General features: G+C 38.2%; 1 protein-coding gene and 1 long non-coding RNA gene across 2 annotated transcripts in view; one reads left to right on the top strand and one right to left on the bottom strand.

Moving 5' to 3' along the window:
* Positions 1-24,113, bottom strand: part of LOC134219463 (nuclear receptor subfamily 2 group E member 1-like) — a 68,437-nt gene that overhangs the window by 17,208 nt on the left and 27,116 nt on the right. Inside the window, exons 2-4 of the mRNA XM_062698194.1 lie at positions 21,510-21,648; positions 21,294-21,409; positions 5,270-5,902 (exon numbers count right to left, since the gene is read on the bottom strand). Of these exons, the coding sequence (XP_062554178.1) occupies positions 5,270-5,902; positions 21,294-21,409; positions 21,510-21,646 (886 nt within the window). The 5' untranslated portion in view covers positions 21,647-21,648. The remainder of the gene's footprint in view (positions 1-5,269; positions 5,903-21,293; positions 21,410-21,509; positions 21,649-24,113) is intronic.
* Positions 7,646-12,478, top strand: LOC134219464 (uncharacterized). Its single transcript, XR_009981574.1, has 3 exons — positions 7,646-7,920; positions 7,996-8,193; positions 12,091-12,478. It is a non-coding gene; the product is annotated as an uncharacterized LOC134219464 (long non-coding RNA).

Genomic DNA, 24,113 nt, shown 5'->3' with positions numbered 1-24,113 from the left:
CCAAAAGTGCGCAGTTTGCAAATGTTCGGCTTACTCCCCTCCCATATTTCATACGGCGTCACTCCAGACTGGATCGCATTCGATGGACTGCGGTTCACTAGATATGCCGCGGTTTGAACTGCTTGACCCCAAAACCGTTTGTCAATATTACTATCCTCCAGCATAGAACGGGCTCTTTCTACAAGAGTACGGTTCATCCGCTCACTTATCCCGTTTTGCTCGGGCGTATATGGAACCGTCCACTCAACTTGTATACCACGCCCCTTACAGAATCTTTCGAACTCACTATTGCGATATTCGCCACCGTTGTCGCATCGAAAGCGACTTATTTTCTGTCCAAATTTCGCGGTCACGAAAGCTTCATAATTTCGAAACTGTTCCAGTACTTCATTTTTCGATTTGATTAGGAACACCATCGCGAAATGTGACCAATCATCGATAAATGTCACAAAATATTTTACACCATCTAGTCCGACCGGTGTCACTGGTCCACAGACATCCGACTGGATTACTCCGAGCACTCGTGACGACCTTTTTGCTTCACGTATGGAAAACGGATTCCGAGTCTGTTTCCCCAACAAGCATGGCTCACACACAACAACGTTTTTGTCTTTCGCATGAAGGGGCAGTTTCACTCCCGTAACCATTTCACATCGAAAAATTTCTCCTAGGCTCTTGGCATTAAGGTGTCCGTAACGACGATGCCATAGCTCCATTTGCATCGGAACACGACCGCACGTTAGCATCGACTCACTCGCGACGCTATCGACTTTCCAAAAATCGAGTTGGTATAATTTTCCAGTGCGAAAGCCGCATGCCACAACTTCCGATCCACGATGGATTTTTAGCTGTCCGCCATCAGACGCAAGACGCATGCCTGCTTCAGCTACTCTCAGAACAGAGAATAGGTTGCATGGTTGTGCAGGGACAAATAAAGCGTTTCTGATTGTGCACTCAATATGATCATTGCCGATCCTTGAAATCACCTTTACCGTGCCGGAATACCTGGCCACGATTGTCTCGCCGACTTTCGCACTCGCTATTTACACCGGTTTTCGCAAAGGTTTTAACTCCTCGAAAAGTGTTTTGTCGTTAACTAGGTGATCTGAGCAGCCAGAATCAATATACCACTGTATTCGATCCGACTTCACTGTTTCTTCTTTTCCTTTGCTCACACCTACGAAACACACGTCACCTTTACTGGCAAGGTGCGCCTTAGACTTTCTTTCCTCTGTCTTCCTTTTCTCTTTCCGGACCGGGCAATCTGATATCTTATGCCCATCCTTCTTGCAGCCGAAACATTTAAATGTTTTCTTCGGATACTGCTGCTTCGATCCGGCAAAAGCAGTCTGTTCGTTGGTGAGGGAAAATGAATCTACTCCTTTCCGTTTCGTCTCCTCGTCCAGTAGTCGACACTTCACAAATTCAATGGAAAGTTGTTCTTCTGGCATCGTTTCGAGTGCCGTTATTACAGCAGAATACGATGGCCCTAGTGTCAACAGTAGATGGCAGATAACATCAACTTTTCCAGATCTGCACCAGTTGAGCGATACTCGCGGACAAGTTTATCGAACAGCAGGAAATGTTGTTGCAAACTTCCCGCCGGCGAAACGGAGAGATAGCATCCTCCGCTTGAGGTGCATTCGACTCGCTATACTCCGACGTTCGAAAACTCTCTGCAGGGCATCCCAGACATCCTTCGGGGACTGTTTATCTTGAATGTATTCAAGCTGCGAGTCGTGAATACGAGACACTAATAGGGACTTACATTTTCTGTCGAGCTTAGACCGTTTCTGCCGTTCCACTTCTTTCCTCTTCTTGATTTCGGCTGTATCCCCTGGTGCATCCGTCAGTTCATCCATCTCATTGGCATTCGTCCGAACACACTCGACGAGCTCGTGTTCTTCCAGAAGAATAATCATCCTGAACTTCCAGGCGGAAAAATTTGTGCCATCAAACAGAGGCAAAAACATACGTTCCGGCTTCTCCTCCATCACGCGAACCACTTCGACCGATATACCGAAAACGTTCTGGGCCCATAACCTGAAATGGTTTTCGGATGGCCTCGGAATAAACCGGAATAAAACACGAAATTACGGAAGAAACTAAAACACGCGATCTTGTTATTACAAGGTTATCTGTTATAATTAATACAAAAGAACATAACATAAAATGAACTGTCAACTGGTGAGAATGATAATAGCACCTACACTATTGGTGATGTAGATGGGGACGGCTTGCTATAGGGGTTGCCTCCTAACAATATGAACTAGGTTTATAATATTAGTATGATACAAAAGCAGTTAACAAAATAGTATAAAATATTGTTAGTAATTGGTTATGTCTGATATTACAAATTCAAATATAAACACAACATATACCCTATAAGTTCTATATGTGTCTTGTCAAACCCCAAACACATCTATAGTTACAATAGCTACAGTAGAATCTATGTATACAGTTACAGCTACAAACATAATTGACTACAACTGGATATTAGTTAACTACTATAAGTGAATAACTAATAGAATCGGACTGTAGAAGCGGATAAGCGTTCGCTTCAGGGTCTTGTTAGTAATATAATTGTTAGTTAGACCCCTACTGAGCCCTGCCGGCACCCCCAACTCTACTGATAGGCAGATGTTGTTAGATCATGCGACACCACGACTACTAGTAGCTTGGAGGCACGGTAAATCAAGCGTCAATTACCAAAACATGTTTTAAGACAAATGTGATAAATGTTTCACTACAGTATATAATTTCACTCAACGCGTAATATAGAACAATATTTTCTAGAAAATATTGATTAGTGTGCTAAACGTGATTTATGATGGCTTCAAATTTAAATAAGTTTTAGCTTGAAAACACCTAATCATTAACAGGGAATTGCGATTTGATTGTACTTTTATTTCAACACTTGATTTACCTACGTCAATCCCCTTATCCATGGACAGGGAAAAACAAACTTGGTTTAGTACATCAAATAAAATTATTTCAATTTGATCCTCCCATCGACCGCCATATCTTTTTGTGCTTAGCACAAAGACGAAGAACATGACCCAAGTAAACAAATCTTTTAATGATTTTACTGCACAAAACTGGCTACTTTTTGGAAATATTTGTATATGTTTATTCATTACTATTAAAAAGTGTGAAATTTGATGTATTTTGTGTTTATTTAGACTTTCGCGCATAAAAATAGGATAGTTCCTAATTTCGCGCAAAAGTGTTCCTAACTTCGCTCATGTTTGGAATGGAAAATTTTACACATCGGATTTGGTAGCTACAGTAATATCCCGATTTTATCACCTTCTGGTGAATTTCGGGGTGATAAAACAGGGTATGTGACAAAATTGGAAAAAAAAATATTATCACTTTTTTTAATTAATTCCACAAATATGAATCATTTTATGCCTTGGAAAAGCCAAATGCGTGAACGGTACCCGTTATTTCTTGTTGAAATTGCTTACAGAAAATTTCCCAGGTACTCAGAAGTCTTTCGTAATAAACTACAGGCGGTGAAAGTTATTTCATGAAAATCAATGCTGTTTTTGGTATTATTTACGAAAATAAAAAGAATGACAAAAAATTTTGGGGTTACAAAATCGGGTCGAAAACGTGACAAAATCGGGACGTGATAAAATCGGGTCGAAAACGTGATAAAATCGGGGGTAGACAAAATCGGGGAGTGACAAAATCGGGTCAACACTGTATTGCAATTTATGAGATTTTTCAAGTCAACATTAGTCGATGTCGGTGGTTATCCGCCTGAAAATTAGATAAAAAGCGTATGGGAATGAACTCTTCGGGTTCTATTCAATGTAAAACTGTCCTGTTGCTGTATATTGCTTTTATTTCATTAGAATGTTGTAACAACAATAAACGAAATTAGGCACCCTAATTACTCTCATATGCCTAATTTCGCGCACAAAGCGAAAGTCTAAATAAACACAAAATACATAAAATTTTACACTTTTCAATAGTAATGACGAATAAACATATACAAATATTTCCAAAAAGTAGCCAGTTTTGTGCCGTAAAATCATTAAATGATTTGTTTACTTGGGTCATGTTCTTCGTCTTTGTGCTAAGCACAAGCAAATATGGCGGTCGATGGGAGGATCAAATTGAAATAAGTTTATTTGATGTACTAAACCAAGTTTGTTTTTCAAATTCTTTCGTGAAATACATTCAACATCAATGATATTTTATAATCCCCCAGATTTTTAAAAATTTAAAAAAATAAATTATTTTATAATGCGCGAAGTTAGGGCGCCTGCGAAATTAGGGCACATCACGATAGGGATTTTTTGGTTTTTCAATTATTTTTTATCCTGAAATCATTTTATAAATCTTGTCATAAATATAATAAACTAGCTGACCCGGCGAACTTTGTCTGGCCCAAAACTGATCAATTTGCTGATATATTTTTTACGACACAATTTATCTAAAAAACAAACCGGTTTTTCAAAATAATTTTTCCTTTTTCGAAATTATTTTATCATGACACTTTTCGAATTAATTTAGTAGCCAAACCAAAATTAACAAAAATCGATCTTTCCGTTATCTGATGAAAATGTCAACTTAGATGACATGGTTTGAAATTATCATACAAAATGCACGACAAACCATTTCATCGGAGAGATTTTATTTCGATTGTCATTTTTTTTTCAAAAAGAAATGGAAATAAATTAGCAAAAATTAAGTTGTCTATTCTTGAGCCATGCGCGGTCGTACAAATGCCAACTTTGTTTTATATATATAGAAGATCAAAATTGAAAAAAATCATGCAAAATTGTACGAAAAACCATTCCAACGAAAAGATTGGGCATTGATCTTTAAAGTATTCCATTTCATCTTAACATTTTTCCTCGTAAATAGAAGAAGAAAAGGGATATAAATCAGCAAAAATTGGGTTGTCTATTCTTGAGTGATGCGCGGTCGTACAAATGCCAACTTTGTTTTATATATATATATATATATATATATATATATATATATATATATATATATATATATATATATATATATATATATAAATATAGATAGATAGATTTCAATATTATATTCAACTTTAATTGTACCTTAATGATGATATGAACTATGAGATTTGCTTCACCAACTTACCCCACTGTTCCTTACATGACTATGGACTATCAGCATAAACCAGAGAGCATTAACTCTACACCACAAACCTATAAGTCTTTGTTCATTAATCACTAACACCATTCCCCATTCCAATGCTAAAATCCGCACTGCACAAACTCACCATTATCGATCGGTAGCCCCCATTGGGCTGCGGTTATCACAAACAGCTCCGCCCACGATTCCTCCAGCAACACCTTCTGATCGGCGGTCGGCAGCTGCAGAAACGATGGCACCGATTTAGCCCACTTCACGGCTAGGAAGAGCAGCTTGGCTGCAGTTTCGAGCAGCATGTCCGTTTCCGACTTTTCACTATTCGTCGGTTGGTTGCTGATGCTTTCCTCTGAGCTGCTCACTTCGTTCTCTTTCGCGGCCACGCTACTGGAGTTCAGGATAGCGCTGATGGTGTAGGACGGTGGCGGTTGAAGTGGAGCCGTGTCGCCGGTGATCTTGGTGAAAATTGACTCCGAAATTGATTTTTCGCTTTTCACATTGGCGGACATGGGTGGCGCAGAAGATGCCCCGAATGCCGTCGGCGGAAAGTGATCGAACATGGCTGTACTCCCGTACGGAGGAATGAAGCGGGTTGGGTCCATGGGGGTGAACGCCGACGAAGCCGTTATGTGTAGCGGGAGCGGGAAGAATAGATTTGTCTGTGGCATCGCGAACGTTCGCGAGGTGTAGAAATCGGAAGGATTTATTCCATTCATGGCTGCAAGTGAGGCACAATTGCGAGGGGCACGTTCGTGTTGAACAGCTGGGAACAAGAAAAAAAAGACAAATATGCTTCCGGTTAGTCTAAGTGACGCGTGGTATATTGTAATGGGGCATGTGGTGGCGGGAATACAATGACTTTAGAAACAAGTTAACGATGATGGTATTGATTGCAGCCGTTGTGGTTCTCACGAAGAGTGTTTGTCGTAAACATGTCACCCTTGAGCACTGGAATAAAGGAAAGCTGGCGTTCAATGATAATGGAGTTGAAGATTATGATCATTAAATGAACACATCTTGCTGTTACATAGGTAGGAATGTTCCAATTTGATAAATAACTAGTTATTGCCAATTTGCTAATAATTTACGCGTATTACGTTTGATTAAACGCTTATTGAATCACAATCTTACTATGGAGTTATGAAATTATATTTAAAATATGTATTCGTAACATTTGATTTAAGTCAACATACGATTACTGAAATATGTTGCACATCACTGCATATAAAAGCATTACTGTCCCGAGTGTCTCATATGGGTTTAGTCGAGTCAAGTGCGAGACACTAAAGACGCCCTCACAGTTGAGGTCGAAATACGTATCGGCAAAGATTACAAAACGTGGTGGAATTAAATGGAAAGTACCAAACTCGTCTTGTGACAGTTGACATGTTTCTTACTGATAACAAAAGTTGCACCACAGTTGCACATTAAAATTGGCGTATTTCTGGAGAACGGGAGTGAGATTCTTCTTTATAAATTCATTATTTAATACTAGCTGACTCGCCGAACTTCGTCTTACGCAAAATTAATTAGTTAGCACTTACATTTATTTTGTATTCACAGTTCAAGTTTTAAAGTTTGTTCTGCGTTCCAATTTCTTTAACAGAGCAAATGTATTTTTTTTCCTCGTGCTAAATCGGGTTCCATTATTATGATTTGCACACATTTTTCGTTTTATTTAAGGTACCCCGGGGCAAGTGGGACCTAAAAAAACGCTAGTTCATCAAAATTGTTAACGCATGCTTAGAACACAGGTTATTTCCGAACATTAACCACTGATACATCATTATATACTTCCATTGTTGAAGTGTAGAGGTGTTGGAAGCCATTTATTCAATTATAACAATATTGGTAGTGCTAGAAATAAATTTACCCTCGGTACCCACTACCCCATCAAACGGGGCAAGTGGGACCTGTTCTGTTTTCTACTGTCGAACGAAACTAATTTGAGGAATGTAGATATACTGTTCATATTATTTCTGAGTATTAGTATTGGCACATCATGAATGGAGATTGGTTGCATGTCGGACTTTATTTTTGCAACAAGAAAGGGATTATAATGTTAGCAGATATGAAAACAAGACAACAGCCGATTTATCGTTTAGCTGGCTGTTGTCTTGTTTTCCATTAGCTTACTTTGGTATCAAATGTTTTAGGTGCAAGGATAAGCAAATCTTTATTCAGTTTTCATATGAATAAATATTTCTCTTTTTAGAACACAAATTATTACATAAATCAGTACTTCAGAAGAAACATTTTCATTTAGGCGATGCGCAGTGTTTTTAATTTGTAACAGAACAAACTAGCCAATTTATGTGTTAAGCTTTTTATATATCTGAAAACCTGATGCGTGTAACGTCTGAGTTAGTTGTAGGAAGTGAAAATAGCCGTACCTATTCTGATAGATTTGCTAGCCCCCCGGTGCTGAATTGAAATACTATTATAAAGTGTACATAGACTTGCTACACATAAGTAAACAAAAGCTTTATTATTATTTTGATATCTATAAATAGCATGAGCAATAAAGAGTGATTGGCTCAGTTTCTATCTAGTAATCAAACCAGTCTTGTTCTTCGAACATATCAACTGGCGACGAGGGAAAAACGAAAAGTGAACTAGTAAACTAGAGAATTTAGTTGAGTTTGTGATTGGTGAAGTGTTCGTGACACGGTAGAGTCGTGATTGTTCCAGATTGGGGATTTGTGGTCCAGAGCACTGAATACCGGCGGCGGTGAAATAACCGTGTTTTTCAAGCTCGTGTACGGTGGTGATTCGCACAAGGTGAGGTCTTGTCAGGCGAATAGTGAATAAAAGTTATTGTTGGAGAAGCCATTACATTTTTATATTGTGTTTTAGCCGGTCGTAAAGCGACGCAAAAAGTACACCTATAATTACTGTAAGAGGTAGCGGTACGTGAATTAGAGGAGGCAGAACGCTGACGTGTAGCAGAATCCGGTCCAGATCCATCGTAATTCCCCGGTGGCGGCTAGAAGAGCGGTTAAGAACAGCGGGAGGCGGACATCTCGTTTGGGTTTCGCACGAATAGAATAACAGGTACGTGGTCATTTTCCTTGTTGGTTTATTGTTGGTTTCAAGCGCGGACATTTCGTTAATTTGATTCGGTGCAGCCAAAATGGCGTTGATCGGCACAATCGATCCGTATGTGCCCGGCACCAGTCGAACTACGTAGAATTGATAGAGTATTTTTTCTCGTCAAATAACATTACGGAAGAACGGAAAAAAGATATTTTTATGAGCTGTGCAGGATTAGCTGTTTTTGAGGAATTGAAACTTTTGTACCCGGCTACAGATCTCAAAACGTTATCGTATTCGGAAATCACGAAGAAATTGAAGGAACGCTTAGATAAAATAGATTCCGAAATTATGTTACGGTATAAGTTTCGATGCAGACGACAAAGTCCAACCGAGACTGGAGAAAATTACGTGCTTGCGGTTAAGCATTTGGCTGAATCGTGTGATTTTGGTGCATTCCGTGACTCCGCCATTCGAGATCAGCTAGTTTTTGGCGTGTTTAATAGGGAATTGCAAAAGCGTTTATTGAATGAAGAAGATCTAAATTTACGGTCAGCGGAGCGAATAATAAAAGGATTTGAGATGGCGAACAACAATAGTCTTTATTTTGCCGAAGCAGTTGGAGGTTCTGGGGTGAATTCAATTAAAAATCGACTCGGTGGTAGGAATTCTAGAGTAGACAGAAAAGATCGTAGCCGTAGTAGATCTATAGACATGAACAGGCATAATAATAGGAACAGTGAATATCGAACAAGCTATAGAAAATTTGAAGGACGGTCAAGGTCGGGCCAACGTAGTTCGAGTCGGGGCAGATACGCCAATTTTGTCTGCCACTTTTGTAGGAAGCGAGGTCATATCCAAAAGAACTGCTATCGGTATAAGGACAGTCAGAGGGAACCGGTGAATGCGGTGAAAGAAGAAGTAAAACCAAAGGAAGTCCACGATTATTTCAAGCGTCTTCGAGTTGATTATAGCTCAGAAAGCGAGGAAGAAGGTGATTATCCGTGTCTTATGATTTCGTCTAAAAGAAGAATAAGCAAGCCTTGTCTACTCGAAGTAAGAATAGAAGGAAAGACGTGTGTAATGGAGGTGGACAGTGGTTCGGCTGTGTCGGTAATTAGTAGAACAGAATTTCAAACAAAATTCAGTGGTATTGGTTTGAGAAACAGTGATAGGAAATTGGTTGTGATCAACGGATCAAATTTGGAAATTTATGGAAAAGCGTTTGTTACAGTTTGCCTAAATGGTGTTTCTGCTAAATTGGAATTGGTGGTTTTAAATGGAGGCCATAGATTCAATTCGCTTATAGGAAGGGATTGGTTGGATATATTTTACAGCGGATGGAGAGAACAGTTTTTGCAACTGCCTAATTCAGAGAACTTGGCTGTTAATAGTATAGAAAACAATCAAGGGCAAATTTTGGATTTCATAACACATCGTTACAGTGGAATTTTTAATAGAGATTTTTCGTCCCCTATTGTTGGTTTTGAAGCGGAATTAGTGTTAAAAGAAGACCGCCCCATTTTCCGAAAACCTTACGATGTGCCTTATCGTCTCAGGGATAAAGTTTTGGACTATTTGAATCTTTTGGAGAAAGACAAAATAATCACTCCTATTAAAACCAGTCTGTGGGCATCTCCAGTTGTCGTTATTATTAAAAAAGATGGAGACATCAGACTGGTCATAGACTGCAAAGCGTCAATTAATAAAGTTTTAATTGCCAACACCTATCCGTTACCAACTGCTCAGGATTTGTTCGCGTCATTGGCTGGATGTAAAATATTTTGCTCCCTAGATTTAGCGACAGCATACACACAATTACAGCTATCGACCAATTCAAGAAAAATAATGGTAATTAATACAATAAAAGGTCTTTTTAGTTATAATCGGCTCCCTCAAGGCGCATCATCGAGCGCAGCCATATTTCAACAGGTGATGGAGACCATTTTACAAGATATTGAATACGTTTATGTTTATCTCGACGACGTCCTTATCGCAGGAAAGAATTTTGAAGAATGCTACAATAGACTAATAATGGTTCTAGATAAATTATCGAAAGCAAACGTGAAAGTTAATCTAAAAAAATGCAAGTTTTTCGTAACTCAACTGCCATATTTGGGCCATTTTATAACTGACAAAGGACTTCTTCCTAATCCTGAAAAAGTTTCAACCATTGTGGCGGCACAAAAACCAAAAAACACAACAGAATTAAAAGCATTCCTGGGATTGATAAACTATTATGGAAAGTTTTTACCGAATTTATCGGCTACATTGAGCCCATTGTACCAATTATTAAAAAAGGAGGTGAAGTTTCATTGGGGATTCAATTGTGAAGAGGCATTTAAGAATTGCAAAGAAAAGTTACTCAAGGCTAACATTCTAACGTTTTATGATCCAAAAAAGGCCATAGTGATTAGTACAGATGCTTCTTCGTACGGGCTTGGTGGAGTAATTTCACATGTAATAGATGGCGAGGAACAACCCATATGGTTCACATCTTTCTCTCTGAATCAAGCTCAGAAAAATTAGCCCATATTGCATTTGGAGGCGTTAGCGGTTGTATCGACAGTAAAAAAATTTCACAAATTTTTATTCGGTAAAAGCTTTACCATTTTACAGACCATAAGCCCTTGTTAGGCATACTGGGCAAGAAGGGCGGAATTCAATTTCAGTAACCAGAATACAGCGTTATGTAATGGAATTAGCAATATACGACTACAACATTGAATACCGACCAGCGAGTAAAATGGCGAACGCAGATTTTTGTTCGCGTTTTCCGTTGGAAATAGAAGTCCCTAAAAGCTTAGAAAAACAACACATAAATTTTTTAAATTTTTCTCAGGAGCTACCTTTAGACGCTACAATAATAGCAAAAGAATCTAAAAACGACTTTTATTTACAACAAATCGTTTCGTTCATGAGAAACGGTTGGCCGGATCGAATTGATCAATGTTTTAAAATATTTACTCACAGCATAAAGACTTGGAGGAAATTGAAGGTTGTTTGCTTTTTCAAGATAGGGTAATTGTACCAGTTTCATTACAAAGAAAGATTCTACAAATACTGCACGTAAATCACACCGGGATAGTTAAAATGAAGCAGCAGGCTAGAAGGAGTTTATACTGGTTCGGTATTAATGACGACATTGAGTCATTTGTAAAAGATGTGAAGTATGCATTAAAACATCAGTCGTTCCTACACATAAAGGTACTGCTGAATGGATTCCTACTACAAGGCCATTCAGTAGAATTCATGCAGATTTTTTTTATTTCGAACGACGTACCTTTCTATTGATCGTTGATAGTTTTTCTAAATGGTTAGAAATAAGCTGGATGAAGTATGGTACAGATGCGGAGAAAGTTGTCAAAGAGTTTATATCATTCTTTGCTACATTCGGACTTCCGGATGTAGTAGTGACAGATAATGGCCCACCATTCAATTCAAATAATTTCGTGGGGTTCCTAGAAAGACAAGGAATCCAAGTTTTCAAAAGCCCGCCTTACCATCCTCAAAGCAATGGGCAAGCGGAACGGTTAGTGAGAGTTACAAAAGAGGTTTTAAAGAAATTTCTGTTAGACTCAAATATGAGGAGTATGGATCTTCAAGATAAGATAAACTATTTTCTTTTTAACTACCGCAACACTTGTCTATCTGAAGGAGGAAAGTATCCGTCTGAGAGTGTTTTTAATTATAAACCTAAAACAGTACTGGATTTAGTCAACCCAAAGAATAACTACAGACGACAGCTAGCCGAGCCATTAGAACGAAAAAGTAAAGAAATTGAAAATGTCGATCAAGATCCTTATACTAATTTGAAATTTGGAGACAAGGTTTACTACAAAAATCATAATACTAAAGACATTGAAAAATGGGTTAGATGCAGTTTTTATTAAAAGAATCTCTACGAATATATTGCAGATATCCATCGGATCAACTCTGGTCTCGGCCCACAAGGGGCAGATTAAGATTCGAAGTCAACCTGGACGCAGGCGTATTGTGACGCTCCAGTTACCACAACAAAGCAGTGGGAATGATCAGTCGAATGAGCACCGAAGCGCAAAGAGGAAATATGCAGAGCTGGATGAAAGCGAAGACGAATTCAGGGGGTTTACTCCTAGCCCAGAGCCACCTCTTCCAGCGTCGAGCGAACTGCATCCAAATTCGCTACGACCCTGTCACCAAGCATCGGAAACAACAGCTCCACAGCATCATCCTATTCTAAGGCGATCTACACGGAAGAAGAAAAAGAAAGTGTGTGATGAATATGTTTATTGAACTAGGATTGAATTATACAAATTAAAACTAATTATCGATTTGAAATCAAAAGGTTGTAGGAAGGTTAATTAAAGGGGGAAGATATTGTATAGTCTGAGTTAGTTGTAGGAAGTGAAAATAGCCGTACCTATTCTGATAGATTTGCTAGCCCCCCGGTGCTGAATTGAAATACTATTATAAAGTGTACATAGACTTGCTACACATAAGTAAACAAAAGCTTTATTATTATTTTGATATCTATAAATAGCATGAGCAATAAAGAGTGAGTGGCTCAGTTTCTATCTACACGGATAAAAATTAAAAATGTTTTTAGCTTAATTTTTAATATTTTTCGAGCTTTTCTAAATTTTATTCTTCTGAGAGCATACAAAATAAACGTTTATTTATTTATTTTAATCATTGTAATGCTTTTCGAGTATTTAATATCGAGTTTAATATTATCTCTGATTTTTCGTTACTGCTGGGACTTGTCATTTTTTCCCTTCATTTAGTTCAAACTGTTCAGGAATATTCCCTAGGAGACTGCAGGATTAAAAATAAAATGAGCAATGATGACCTATACGGTGAGTGTTATCCTAAACCAAATACGACGAGGAGTATTATATGAAAACATATTTTGATTTCCACAGCAATAAGTCCAAATATGCTCCAACGTGTGTTGTACATGGTGATGATGGGAGTGGAGCCGGAACAGATGGATTTGGTTCACGGGAATTATTTGATCGCACCAGGAATCGCATGGCGGAAGATGTTGATAAATGACGGAAACAGCACCTTTGAATGGGTCAAATCAGGTCGTCCGATAGTGATACGGAATAAATTTGGTATTACGTTTCAGACTGTAAAGCCCCCTAAGTGAAAGTGAGCGCAGCGGAGTGCTTCGACAGAAAATACATCTAATAGATGTCAGAACACACCACTGCGCTCATCATTTGTTGCACAGAACGGAAACGGCAGGATTTCACCGTCGCCGTTCCGTCGTTTGAGATGAAAAATCCGGAATAGTCGGGTCACGACGGATATTTTTTTTTAGATTCGAACTGTTTTTCTTTTATTGTTACCTCTCGCTGTTACCCCACAATGTCGAATTTAATACTGTTTGTATATTTATTGCTCATATATTCAATAAATAAATAAAATTTTGAAAACATGTTGTTTATCTTATTTCTGAAACGTCAAACCAATACTTTCCAATGAATAAATGATTATTAATCTCTGTTGGATATTTTTTAAAAAATCATTCCAATGATTAAACTTTGGTTAAGCAAGTTAACATTATTGTCTATCTAAGCTTTTCAATGAGTGGATAGACCGAATATGGTTTTAGATTAAAAGATAATCTATTTAGCTTTTTTATTTTTATCCGTGTAGTAATCAAACCAGTCTTGTTCTTCGAACATATCAATGCGAAGTTTGAAAATAACAAAACACAAGACAATTCCTGTTGACTTATTGTAGAAAAAATAGATTATTTCTAGATTGCTTTGAGAATAGGTCGTATGTGCAAAAGAGAGATTCTCTTTGTTCACGCTCTCTTTCGCTAATAGATCGGCAAGTTTAGCATTTTCTGCTACATTTTCACTTTAGCACGCTAGACAAAGTTATTGTCTTTAGATATCTGCCAAAAAATCCAACATAAATTTGTGTATAGCTTTGTAATAATCGAAAGAGAATGTAACCGAAGAGAGGCTCTCTTTTGCACATACGACCTATTCTCAAAGCACTCTAGATTTGTACTGTAAACGAAAGAATATCGCATAGTTATAGCCATTGCTCTTCTTCACGCGGGAGATAATTTTCAGAATATAAAATACACATTTGGTAATTAACTGTACAATACTTTTTAACAACGAAATCAAACTGCATCTGATTCAGATCCATATGATATATAAATGACGAAGTTATTTTTCGCTAGACAACCATCTAAAAACAATTAAAATAGCTTTTTAAAAAATGTTGTTCAAATATGTCCCACTTGCCCCATGTATGTTAAAACTCAAGGGCAAATGAAAATTGCAGATTTTGCCTTCAATTAAAAATTCTAAATCGTTTTCGATGTCACACAATTATTTAATTGCTCAAAATATTCACTGCCCACATCAATGATAAATTTAGAAACGACTATTTAGTTGGAAATCCATTGAATTAAAATAAAAGTAATAGATTTTCCCGGTAGTTTAAAGTCATGATCAAGCAATATGATTAGTATGGTACCTTAAATGGTTTTGATTCCAAATATTTTTGTGTCGGGTGAATTCGTTTATAGTTCTGCTTCAAAACACCATTTATAACAATCAAAATACAGTTGTATATTTAATCCATTTTTTCAAATTTCTTCATCCTTTTTTTTACAATTTACACATCCGTTCACTTCCAATTGGCCCTGACGAAAGCGAGAAAACAAAATGGGGGCCGGCTGATGCTTTTTTATTTCACCCAGCAAGGTACATGGGACGTCAATTTTAAAATGCTTATTAAAGCGTTAAAACGCATTTTAGCCTAAAATTGTTCACTTTTTTGGATTAGAAATTTAATTTACCTTCATACAGGTAACACGAAAGTTGAATTATTTTGATTAAAAAAACGAACAGTGGGTAATGTCTGTGACATAACCGCTAAGTGGACGTAGGACTTGACTTGACCATGCCTTTAAGATACATAATATGTCCAAATTTCTCACATCAACTATTTTGGATAAATAATCGGCGTTGCATACCATTCCTTGGCAAAATCTTCTCATCAAACCGACACAGAAATCAAATCTACCTCGAACAAGAATCATCAAAAGCAATTCAGGAAGTATCTGTCCGGTCACGGAATATTAGCCTCGACAGTGGCAACCTTCCCACTGAAGGACTGCCTGAAATAAGCCACAAGTTGGCCCAGCAGGGGATGTAGGGCCTCCTAATCCGTGCTATAGCGACTGAAGGAGAACATTATTTTTAACTCTTAGAGCCTTGAAAAAGGCTGTTTGCTTCGGCTATGTCCAAAAAGTAAGAAAACGATCTTTTCAAATAACCGCGAATTTCTAGTGGTGGTATAAAAAAGACTGAATGCTCTGCGAGCGAATGCACTTTTCTTTTATACCTTACTAGCGAAAGAGACCCAGCTTTGCCCGGGTGTTGCAAATGTCAAAATGAACTATTTGCAGCGCCGCATTCTAGATCAATTTCCGCGCGTTTGTTATGTTTTCCTCAACAGCTGGCCCAAAATTGTATTCAGATGATTTTTTTACATTTCCCCGTTAAATTCACCAACTTTTTTGTAGATACAAACCTTGCGGATCCCAAACCGAATTGGTTAGGGATAAATCTTGCAAGTTGATCAACCCGTTCGCTAGTTAAATCGTCAGGAAGGAAATCTCAATTCATTTTTATTATATAGATTTTGAATCTTCTCTGCTTCCCAATTGGTGGGCCAATCAGCCAGTGTCTTGTATCCCGCTTCTTTGTCAGCCAAAGCGTCATCATCATCAACGCGTTCGAGAAGGGCTTCTTCTTGTTTACGCTTGTTGCTCGCTGCTGGCGTCTATTTCCTAACGGGACTTTTCGCTTGATACAGGCCAATAAGCCGGGCAAACGAGCTTAGAATTGCAGTTCAGGTGAGAAGTACGTGTTCTTTTCTGAGACAACATTGTTAGTAGTAGAAGGAAGGAAACACCCGGACATGGGATTTCGGGTGATAAGATTTAGAATTGGTAACATGGGACGATCATTCAGTCATGTTCGCTTTGTGTGCGGTCAGTATCAAACAATGTTTATCTACATATTTCTTGATCAATGCCATATAATCCAACATTTGATGAAAAATCGATTGATAGTTTATTAATGTTTGAGCTGTTATCGGTGTTTTTTTTAATCCAAATATCCAAATATTATGTGAGAGATTTGGACATCTCATGTTTTTTTGACGTAGGACTTACGTCTTTCTTTACTATACTGGGTGTCATTTAGATTTTTGGAAATCGAGAGCGTTACGCTGGAAGGGAAGATTTTGAACGTTACTAGCGCTTTTATCTTACGATGGATTTTTAAGATTTATATATCAATCGACTCGAACACTATCCAGCAATTTGCGTATTTTATTGAAACTTGAGATTATTAACGATAAGCTATTAAAAATTTCAATTCTTGTCAAATCCAGTAAAAATTTCATATGTAACCAATCCCGTGCGTTCCTAACACGGACATCAGAATGCGATATGTCACGGGCCTTCGGGTCTATCGGAAGATTTTCTTTGTGTATAAAAGAAGCAGTGTCTGCCGTGTGCGAGTCATTACAATTTGTGACAGCAGCGCGTACTGACGTGCTTTTTGCTCGCGCATTTTTTCGTTTCGTTCGTTCGTTCGCTATGTTTACCTACACAGCGACATCATGCAGTCACCAGCGGTAGAACTGCCGGTGTGTCTGCGAATATGCATGAAAGAAGTGGGCGCATTTTTTTGTCATTCTGTGCTTGATGATGGTCGGATGCAGTGGGGTCGGTTGCGATGGATGCAATCGCCCATCGTATCGCTCGGAGTTCACGGCTAGAGGCCGATGATGGCTGAAGCAGCGAGGGCAGCGGTGGTGGACAAAGAAGAATAAAATTAGAGAGATTTGGTCTGCTCATCCAGGTGATTGGTTTCATAATCCACATTATCCCGGGATGGGTACGAGTCATTTCATATCAAATTACTTGTAAATGTTTTAAAAAAGTTCTCAAAAAATGATTTCCAATATAATATTTAAATAAACTTTATCTTATTCTTTGTTTTGCATTTTCTGAGAAATTGTATTAATAAACTTGACGTAGAATTTGGAATCAAAACATTGAATAATTTTTCTTTGACGCATTAGCAGTACCTCCTATATTTTAGTAGGGTTACTGCTCCTTGACTTGTTTCTTGTTAGCAAAAAGAAGCAACGAAATTGGTGCTGTATTTCTTTGTTTGGAAAACGGGACATTTTGCCCAGGACTGAAAATTTTATAAATAGAATTTTTGAACTTCAAATACTATCATTAATAAAAAAAAAATATATATATATATAAATGACCTACATTTGCTTGAGTAAATAAGGGCTTAATAGTTAGGAACAAAGCAAACTATGTATTTATTTATTAGAAGTTGAATGTAAATACGTTACGTTCATACAAATCCTACGTCTGCTCACGGTTATGTTGAAAACATTACCCATTGCTCTTTTTAGGCATGGTCAAGTGAAGTCCTTCGTCCACTTCGCGGTTAAATCAGAAAAATTATCCACTGTTAGTTGTGACGCTGTTTATGAAAATCACGCATACAATTTTATCACTAGAATATTGGATTTGACACCCAAGTACAATTTCTATCCCGAAGTGTATTGAAAGCATTGATATTGATATTGGCTCTCTGAAGAACCGTTTGTTTTTTGGACATACATGCTGCATCATGTGGTTTTTCTTCAGCCTGTCTCGGCTCAGCACCGATGCCGGCCGGTCTCGGCTCGACTCTGCTGCTGCTGCCGGTATCTGCTCAGCATTGCTGCTTTGTCGGGTCTGTAGGATGGACTGCTGATGTACTGGCTAGGTTTCGGCTGATGATGGTGGCTTCGATGGTGCCGAGCCGAAAAAGCGGTCGGTGCAGACTTCATTCCCTGCTAAAAGGTGTGAATGCTGTTCAATCGATGATGCGGTTGCTTCGCTTGTCGCGGTCAGAATGAAAGGAAAAAAATCGCGTTGCGCTATTTTATGGCTTCTCGGCAGACCCAGCGGCTGCTCATTCGCTGGTGTCTGCACCAATCAGAACGTGGTAATGGAATGATGCAAGAATTATGCGGTACCCATATTTATAGGTTCCTTTGATCTCAATGTTTTTCATTGAAAACAGTTTCATGCCTATTGAAACAAGTTTTTCGGGTCTTATCAAGCATGGACATGAAAAGCATACTTGAAATCTGTCGATTGAGGGGTTTACCGCAGAAATTCGTCCATTGAGACGAATGCTATTAACGTTTGAAATCTTTCAACACAGCGTAACGCGGTCGATTTGAATATTTTGGAATGACACCCGGTATAGTGAAGAGAGACGTAAGTCCTACGTCAAAACATATTTCAGCCATAAATCTTCGAAATTAATGTAAAATATTAAAGAAATTACGCAAAAATATGTTTGGCCTTCTACTTGTATGGACTAGCCCCGTACTTTCCTAGAAGTAACTGGGCGCAGTTGTACTTTTGGCAACAGCTAGAGCAGTGGTCCAAAGCCAGCTTACTATCGAGGGCCACACAGCAATTTTGAACTGTTGAAGCGGGCCGCAATATATTTGCAATATTTGTTTGTCATTTCGAATTGAATTTTGAAGTATAATACAAAGTATTAAAAGAATCTGTTTAAAAACATACTTGTAGGGTTTAGGGCATTACATTCTACAGCGTAGTCGAGATTACATTATTACACACTTCTGCGATACCAGACTTGGCGTGAAATTTTTCTTTCGCAACAAAATCTCCTCGGCTTAGTTGACAAAACTATTTTACCACATTACCATTTGTCGACCGATTCTGAGAGTTCGAACTGTTTTTATCCTCGAGGATTATTGTTCAATGAAAGTTGTTGCAAATAACGACAGCATGTTTGAAACGTGTTTGTGAAGCCATGTGTCGTGTCGACTCGTGTTTTAAGGGAAATGCTCATCAAGAAAAAGATTCCATAACGGGCCGAAACGTCGGACTCTGCAAATGTAAACCCATTTGAATAGGGCAAACTAACAAATTCAGAAAATAAGAACAATTATTTCAGTCGAACTACTACCACTTACCAGTAGTATTATTTAATAGAAAATTAAGTAAATCTGAACTGTTCATCGCGTTTCCTTTATTTCCAAGTAATTAAATTTTCCGGAAACCTTTTCTTCATCATCCTAACTGATCGCAGCATGACAAAATCTTGATTTCGTTGAACATTTTTCTTAGTGTGAAGTACGTTTTCAGGAATTATAAATCAAGCAATTTCCAATCGAATTTTGCCACAACTTAACTTATTCTGAAGAATGAAAGAATTCATATTAGGGTTCAATGTATGACATCATTATTTTTTAACTAAGAACATTCTATATTCAGCTCGGTTAAAGCGCCAAAAATACCATCAAAGTATGTTGCCGTTAGCCAACAAAGCATGTATGAAGTGAGAAATTTATTTAATCATGATGATAAAACGATTCTTGGTTTATATGTTTCTTGAACATCATAATGATGTAAACTTGACATATGCCCAGCCAGAGTACAACGAAAAACTGGACACGATGAAAGCTTTTCCTGTATTTGATGTTTTTCAATGGGCCACATGTAGTGCATATTCTGATACCCTTCGCGGACGGCAGGGAAAGGCTTCGAGGGCCGCACTTCGAGGATCACTGAGCTAGAGTGAAGGGTACAACCTGAGGCCTGCCTCAGGGCTCGACAGTAGCCTCTGCTAAACTTTTATTGAAAGCTGCATGTACCTGCAAACAAGCCCCAACATAGCGACGGTGTGCTACTCAAAACGCAATAGCCTAGTCCTGGTGCGACTCTAAACAAATTTGACCCGACTGATCGAGCCTCAGTCCACCAATAAGCACGTGCGGCTCCAACAGCGTCTGATCTGGCATGCAGCGACTGATCTAGACATGCTTTACCCGGAAGCTATATCTGAGATGGCAGCCATCTTCCGGTGGATAGGAAGCTTAGGCCAAAACCGATACTTATTTAACGGCAACGGCTATTGGCAAGAAACAAAGGACATAAATAGGAACATGGAATATTTTCATAATCAGTCAAAATGCTCTCTATGAGCTAGTTTTACGGAAAAGGAAGAAAAGGTATAAACTTTACCAAATACTCATCAAATATGAAGGGTTTAATGTAATAAACCTCAATCACCGACGAGGATGTCTCTTTCATGACGTAAAATTGACACAGTTTCAAAAACATGCATCCCAAACAATCGCTACATTACGCCGCGAAGTATTTACTTCTCCACTTCCAGGCCAATTGCTTCGGCTGTAGCAGACAAATCAAATAAAATGCTACCGACATTTGACATAAGGCGGGAAGTGAACGTGAACTGAAATCAAACACTTGTCATATCACTTCCATCTCTCAGGGTGCAATTAGGACACAAGTACCAAACAGCAATCGGAACAAAATATGTTTACATTTAACCACAGAGTGCAACCCCGTCCATGTCTTGAATCTCCAACAAGCGCCTATAACTGAAAACCAGTATGCGAGCCGGAACACGTGGCGTGAGCAAGGCGGAAAACCTTTCACCCCAAAATAGTTCTTTCGCCACACAACATCGTTGAACGGATCACGGTATAATGGGAAAAATCCTTGCCACGCTCGCTCACTTAGCAAGTGAATTGTCTCTCTCTTCCTATCTGTGCCGAGTGGATTTTTTTTTGATGGCATGGTGTGGTTTCCTATCCGAGGAAAAATGCTTGTACTCGGTGGTGTCTGTCGCTTCTGGGTGTGTCACCCTCCTTGAATCGGCTAAACTTTTTCGGTAGCGCCGCGGTGAATGGATAGGATCGAAAAATGTATTTACATTCAAGGACTCCTAATTGCTAAATCAACAGCTTGTTGTTATTCGTTGTTTGGCCATCTGAACTTTTCTCACCTCTTCGGGTGGAGTGTTCGATTATGGTTAGCGATTTAGATATCAATGATCTCGTGATTTTGTGTAGAAGTTGAATATAACTGTGACTATGCAATATTCAGAAGAACGATGTATATATTTTTCATTAAAGTACTGAAATAACAAGAAAAATTCTTCTCTTAATTTAAATTTAAAAATCACAGAACTATTTCTTTGAAAGCATTAGATTAAGTATAGAAGCTTGCTTACCTTCCCGACGCATATTCGCCTGCAGACACTTTGCAAACCGACATGCCTGGCACTGGTTACGCCTGGATACGTCGACAACGCATTTTCCACCCTCCTTGCAAACGTATTCGAGATTCCTGTTCCGGAATGGCGAAAACATGGAAAGGACAAAACACAAACGTTTTATGGTCGTTCGCTCTAGTGTTCACGCGATGAGAAGTTATTTACAAGTTGTACCTTCTGATGCTTCGTTTGAAGAATCCTCTGCAACCGTCACACGATGGTACACCGTAGTGCTTACCGGATGCGCGATCTCCGCAAACTTTACAGAGGGCACCTGGCCCATTAGATAGCTTCAGCCCGGGTTCGACCATATCTGTGGGGAGACGAATGTGGAATACAAAAAACCTAATTATTAACAATCCATAAATCATGACATGAATTTCATTGATTTATTACTGCGTTTCAAGTGCAACTTTTCACAATGACACTGTGCTATGCAAATGAGCCAAATTATCAAAGCATTTATTGAACAAAATCGAATCTTATTTGAATAAAGTCTACGATTATTTTGCCTGTCATTGCACGCACATCCATCCGTTTGCGTATAATGGCATTTTCAGATGTCGTTGTCTAACGTCCAACAGTGCATTATCACTAAAATGAAAGTGCAATACAAATGAACAAAGTACCATGCATAAACTAGACTACTTCAACTTTCCAATGTAAAATAAACTGTTTATTCGACAAAACTTTTCGTAAAACCCTTTTCATTACAATCGCATTACAATCCGCAACAATAACAAAGTTCATTTGGCTCAGATCCTGACAGCTCTCAATGCTCGATTGGCTCAGGAATCATCGTTAAGATCCGGCAACTTCTCTATAGATACGCGGCAAACAATCATTAGTTGTTGTCATTGGCAATACTTCAGTTTTACATTCCATGAGAAAGAAGTCATGACCGCGATAGAGCCATAGCAACCAGAAAAGTGTTTTCTTACTCATCAATTTTTCAATATTGATTCCGGGTTTTTTTCTGGATTTTACCGAGGAAAACTTATGATTTTTTTTTTTTCGGAAGAATATTGCGTTATTTCATTATTATTTCAGAATTTTCCTGGATTTTTGTTCATTAAAATTAGATTGAATTTCCAATTTAACAGGTTTTAGAATTTTCATAACTCCTTCAAATTTTTTTTCGAAAGGTTTAACTGGAGACCCCTATAGTTGCACTACTCCATGCAAATTTAAAAAAAAATCAACATCGATAGTACAAAATCAAAACTCTATCGATTTTCTTCTAGGAATATTTCGCTATTCATTTTACGTTCCCCTTTGCGTTGCAGGACACAGTTCATAATTCATATCGTTCGTGGTTTTCCAGGCGAATATACTGCGCACCTGCGTTTAACTCCCCTGCAACATATGCGTCGTCGTCGGTCAGTGTTGTCCTTTATCTCTCCGCCAGAGGAGTGAAAACACCACTTAAGGACACGCGGTAATGATTACAACCTTTCAATCAAACCAACAACTTTCATGTAACCTCTTACCCCTTTTGCATTTCAAACACGGCCAGGAAAAGTCAAAACGTTTACCATTCAATTTTCCGCACGCGCCTTTGTTTTGATATCGGAGAAAATTAGAGCTTGAACTCGTATACGCAATCATCAGTCGGCAGCAATCATAGATATAATACTGTCCACGTGGAATGCAACACCGGACTAACCTGAACAGCTGCGGAAACCGCACCATTTACTGCTAATTACGTCGGTTTCCCTTTGTGTTTCCTACCTGATTCCAGGATCGAAGTTCCCGACGCAGAGCTCGGTTGATGGAAATTTAATGTCTCTCCCATCAATTATTCAATTGTTAATCAGGCGTGCAGTGTCGGCTGTGATAGGGTTTGACTCTTGCCGTAATAAAGGCAGTTCAGGAGTTGGAAAGAAAGGCATGACTGCCATTGAAGTTCCTTTTTACTACGCTGCTATCGATCACAAGGCTTATTTTAAAGACAGTTTCAAACTTTTTTTTAACCTACTCATGTGTGGCACATATGGGACATCATGCTGGGTGGTTCGTAATATATAAAAAAAAGTTTTTTTTTCGCAAAACGGCGACAAACAATTTTAGTTGCTGTCCAAATCAATTTTCACGGTTAATTATTTTCATATTAGGATTCATCTGGTTCAGCATTAAACAGCAATAAATTTCCTTTATACTTGTATAAATTTCTTGCATACAGTTTGCTTCATGATTATAATCTGAATTTTAAATTAAATTTTACATTATTTGAGGAGGCATTAGTTAATTTAATTTGAAAATTTTATAACCTAACTGGATATATTAAAACATTGGGTCGACCCCACGAAAAAATCTACGAAAAAACGAAGAAAAATCAAGTGATATTTCAAAAGTTGTGGAAATACAGATAGACCGAGAAATTTATTAAATCCATTCGCATAAAACACACTTCGCTAGATACCTCGAAGTTAAAAAAAATCGTTTATTGGAGATGTGAAGCGGCTTTGTCCGAGTTATGATGATGATGATGATGGTCCCGCCACATACCCCTACAAAGGTTTGAGCTAGACGATTTATCTTTGATCAGATCAGAATCAGATTTGCAAAACAAATCAAAAATGATCTGATTACCATCACAGATATAAATTTCATAACTTTCCATTACTATCCAGCAAAAATATTAAATGTGAAAAACTGTTTTTTTCATCTACAGATTCTCATAAGTATCAGTAGTGATGCTTCGAGTTCATTAAAATGCAAAACTTGTGATACCTCTCGCACAGATTTCAAAAGTTCCACCAAGAATCGCGTTTCATG

The sequence above is a fragment of the Armigeres subalbatus genome, chromosome 3 (genome assembly GCF_024139115.2).
Source record: "Armigeres subalbatus isolate Guangzhou_Male chromosome 3, GZ_Asu_2, whole genome shotgun sequence".
Taxonomy (NCBI): Eukaryota; Metazoa; Arthropoda; class Insecta; order Diptera; family Culicidae; genus Armigeres; species Armigeres subalbatus.
This window is presented reverse-complemented; position numbering and strand designations above follow the sequence as displayed.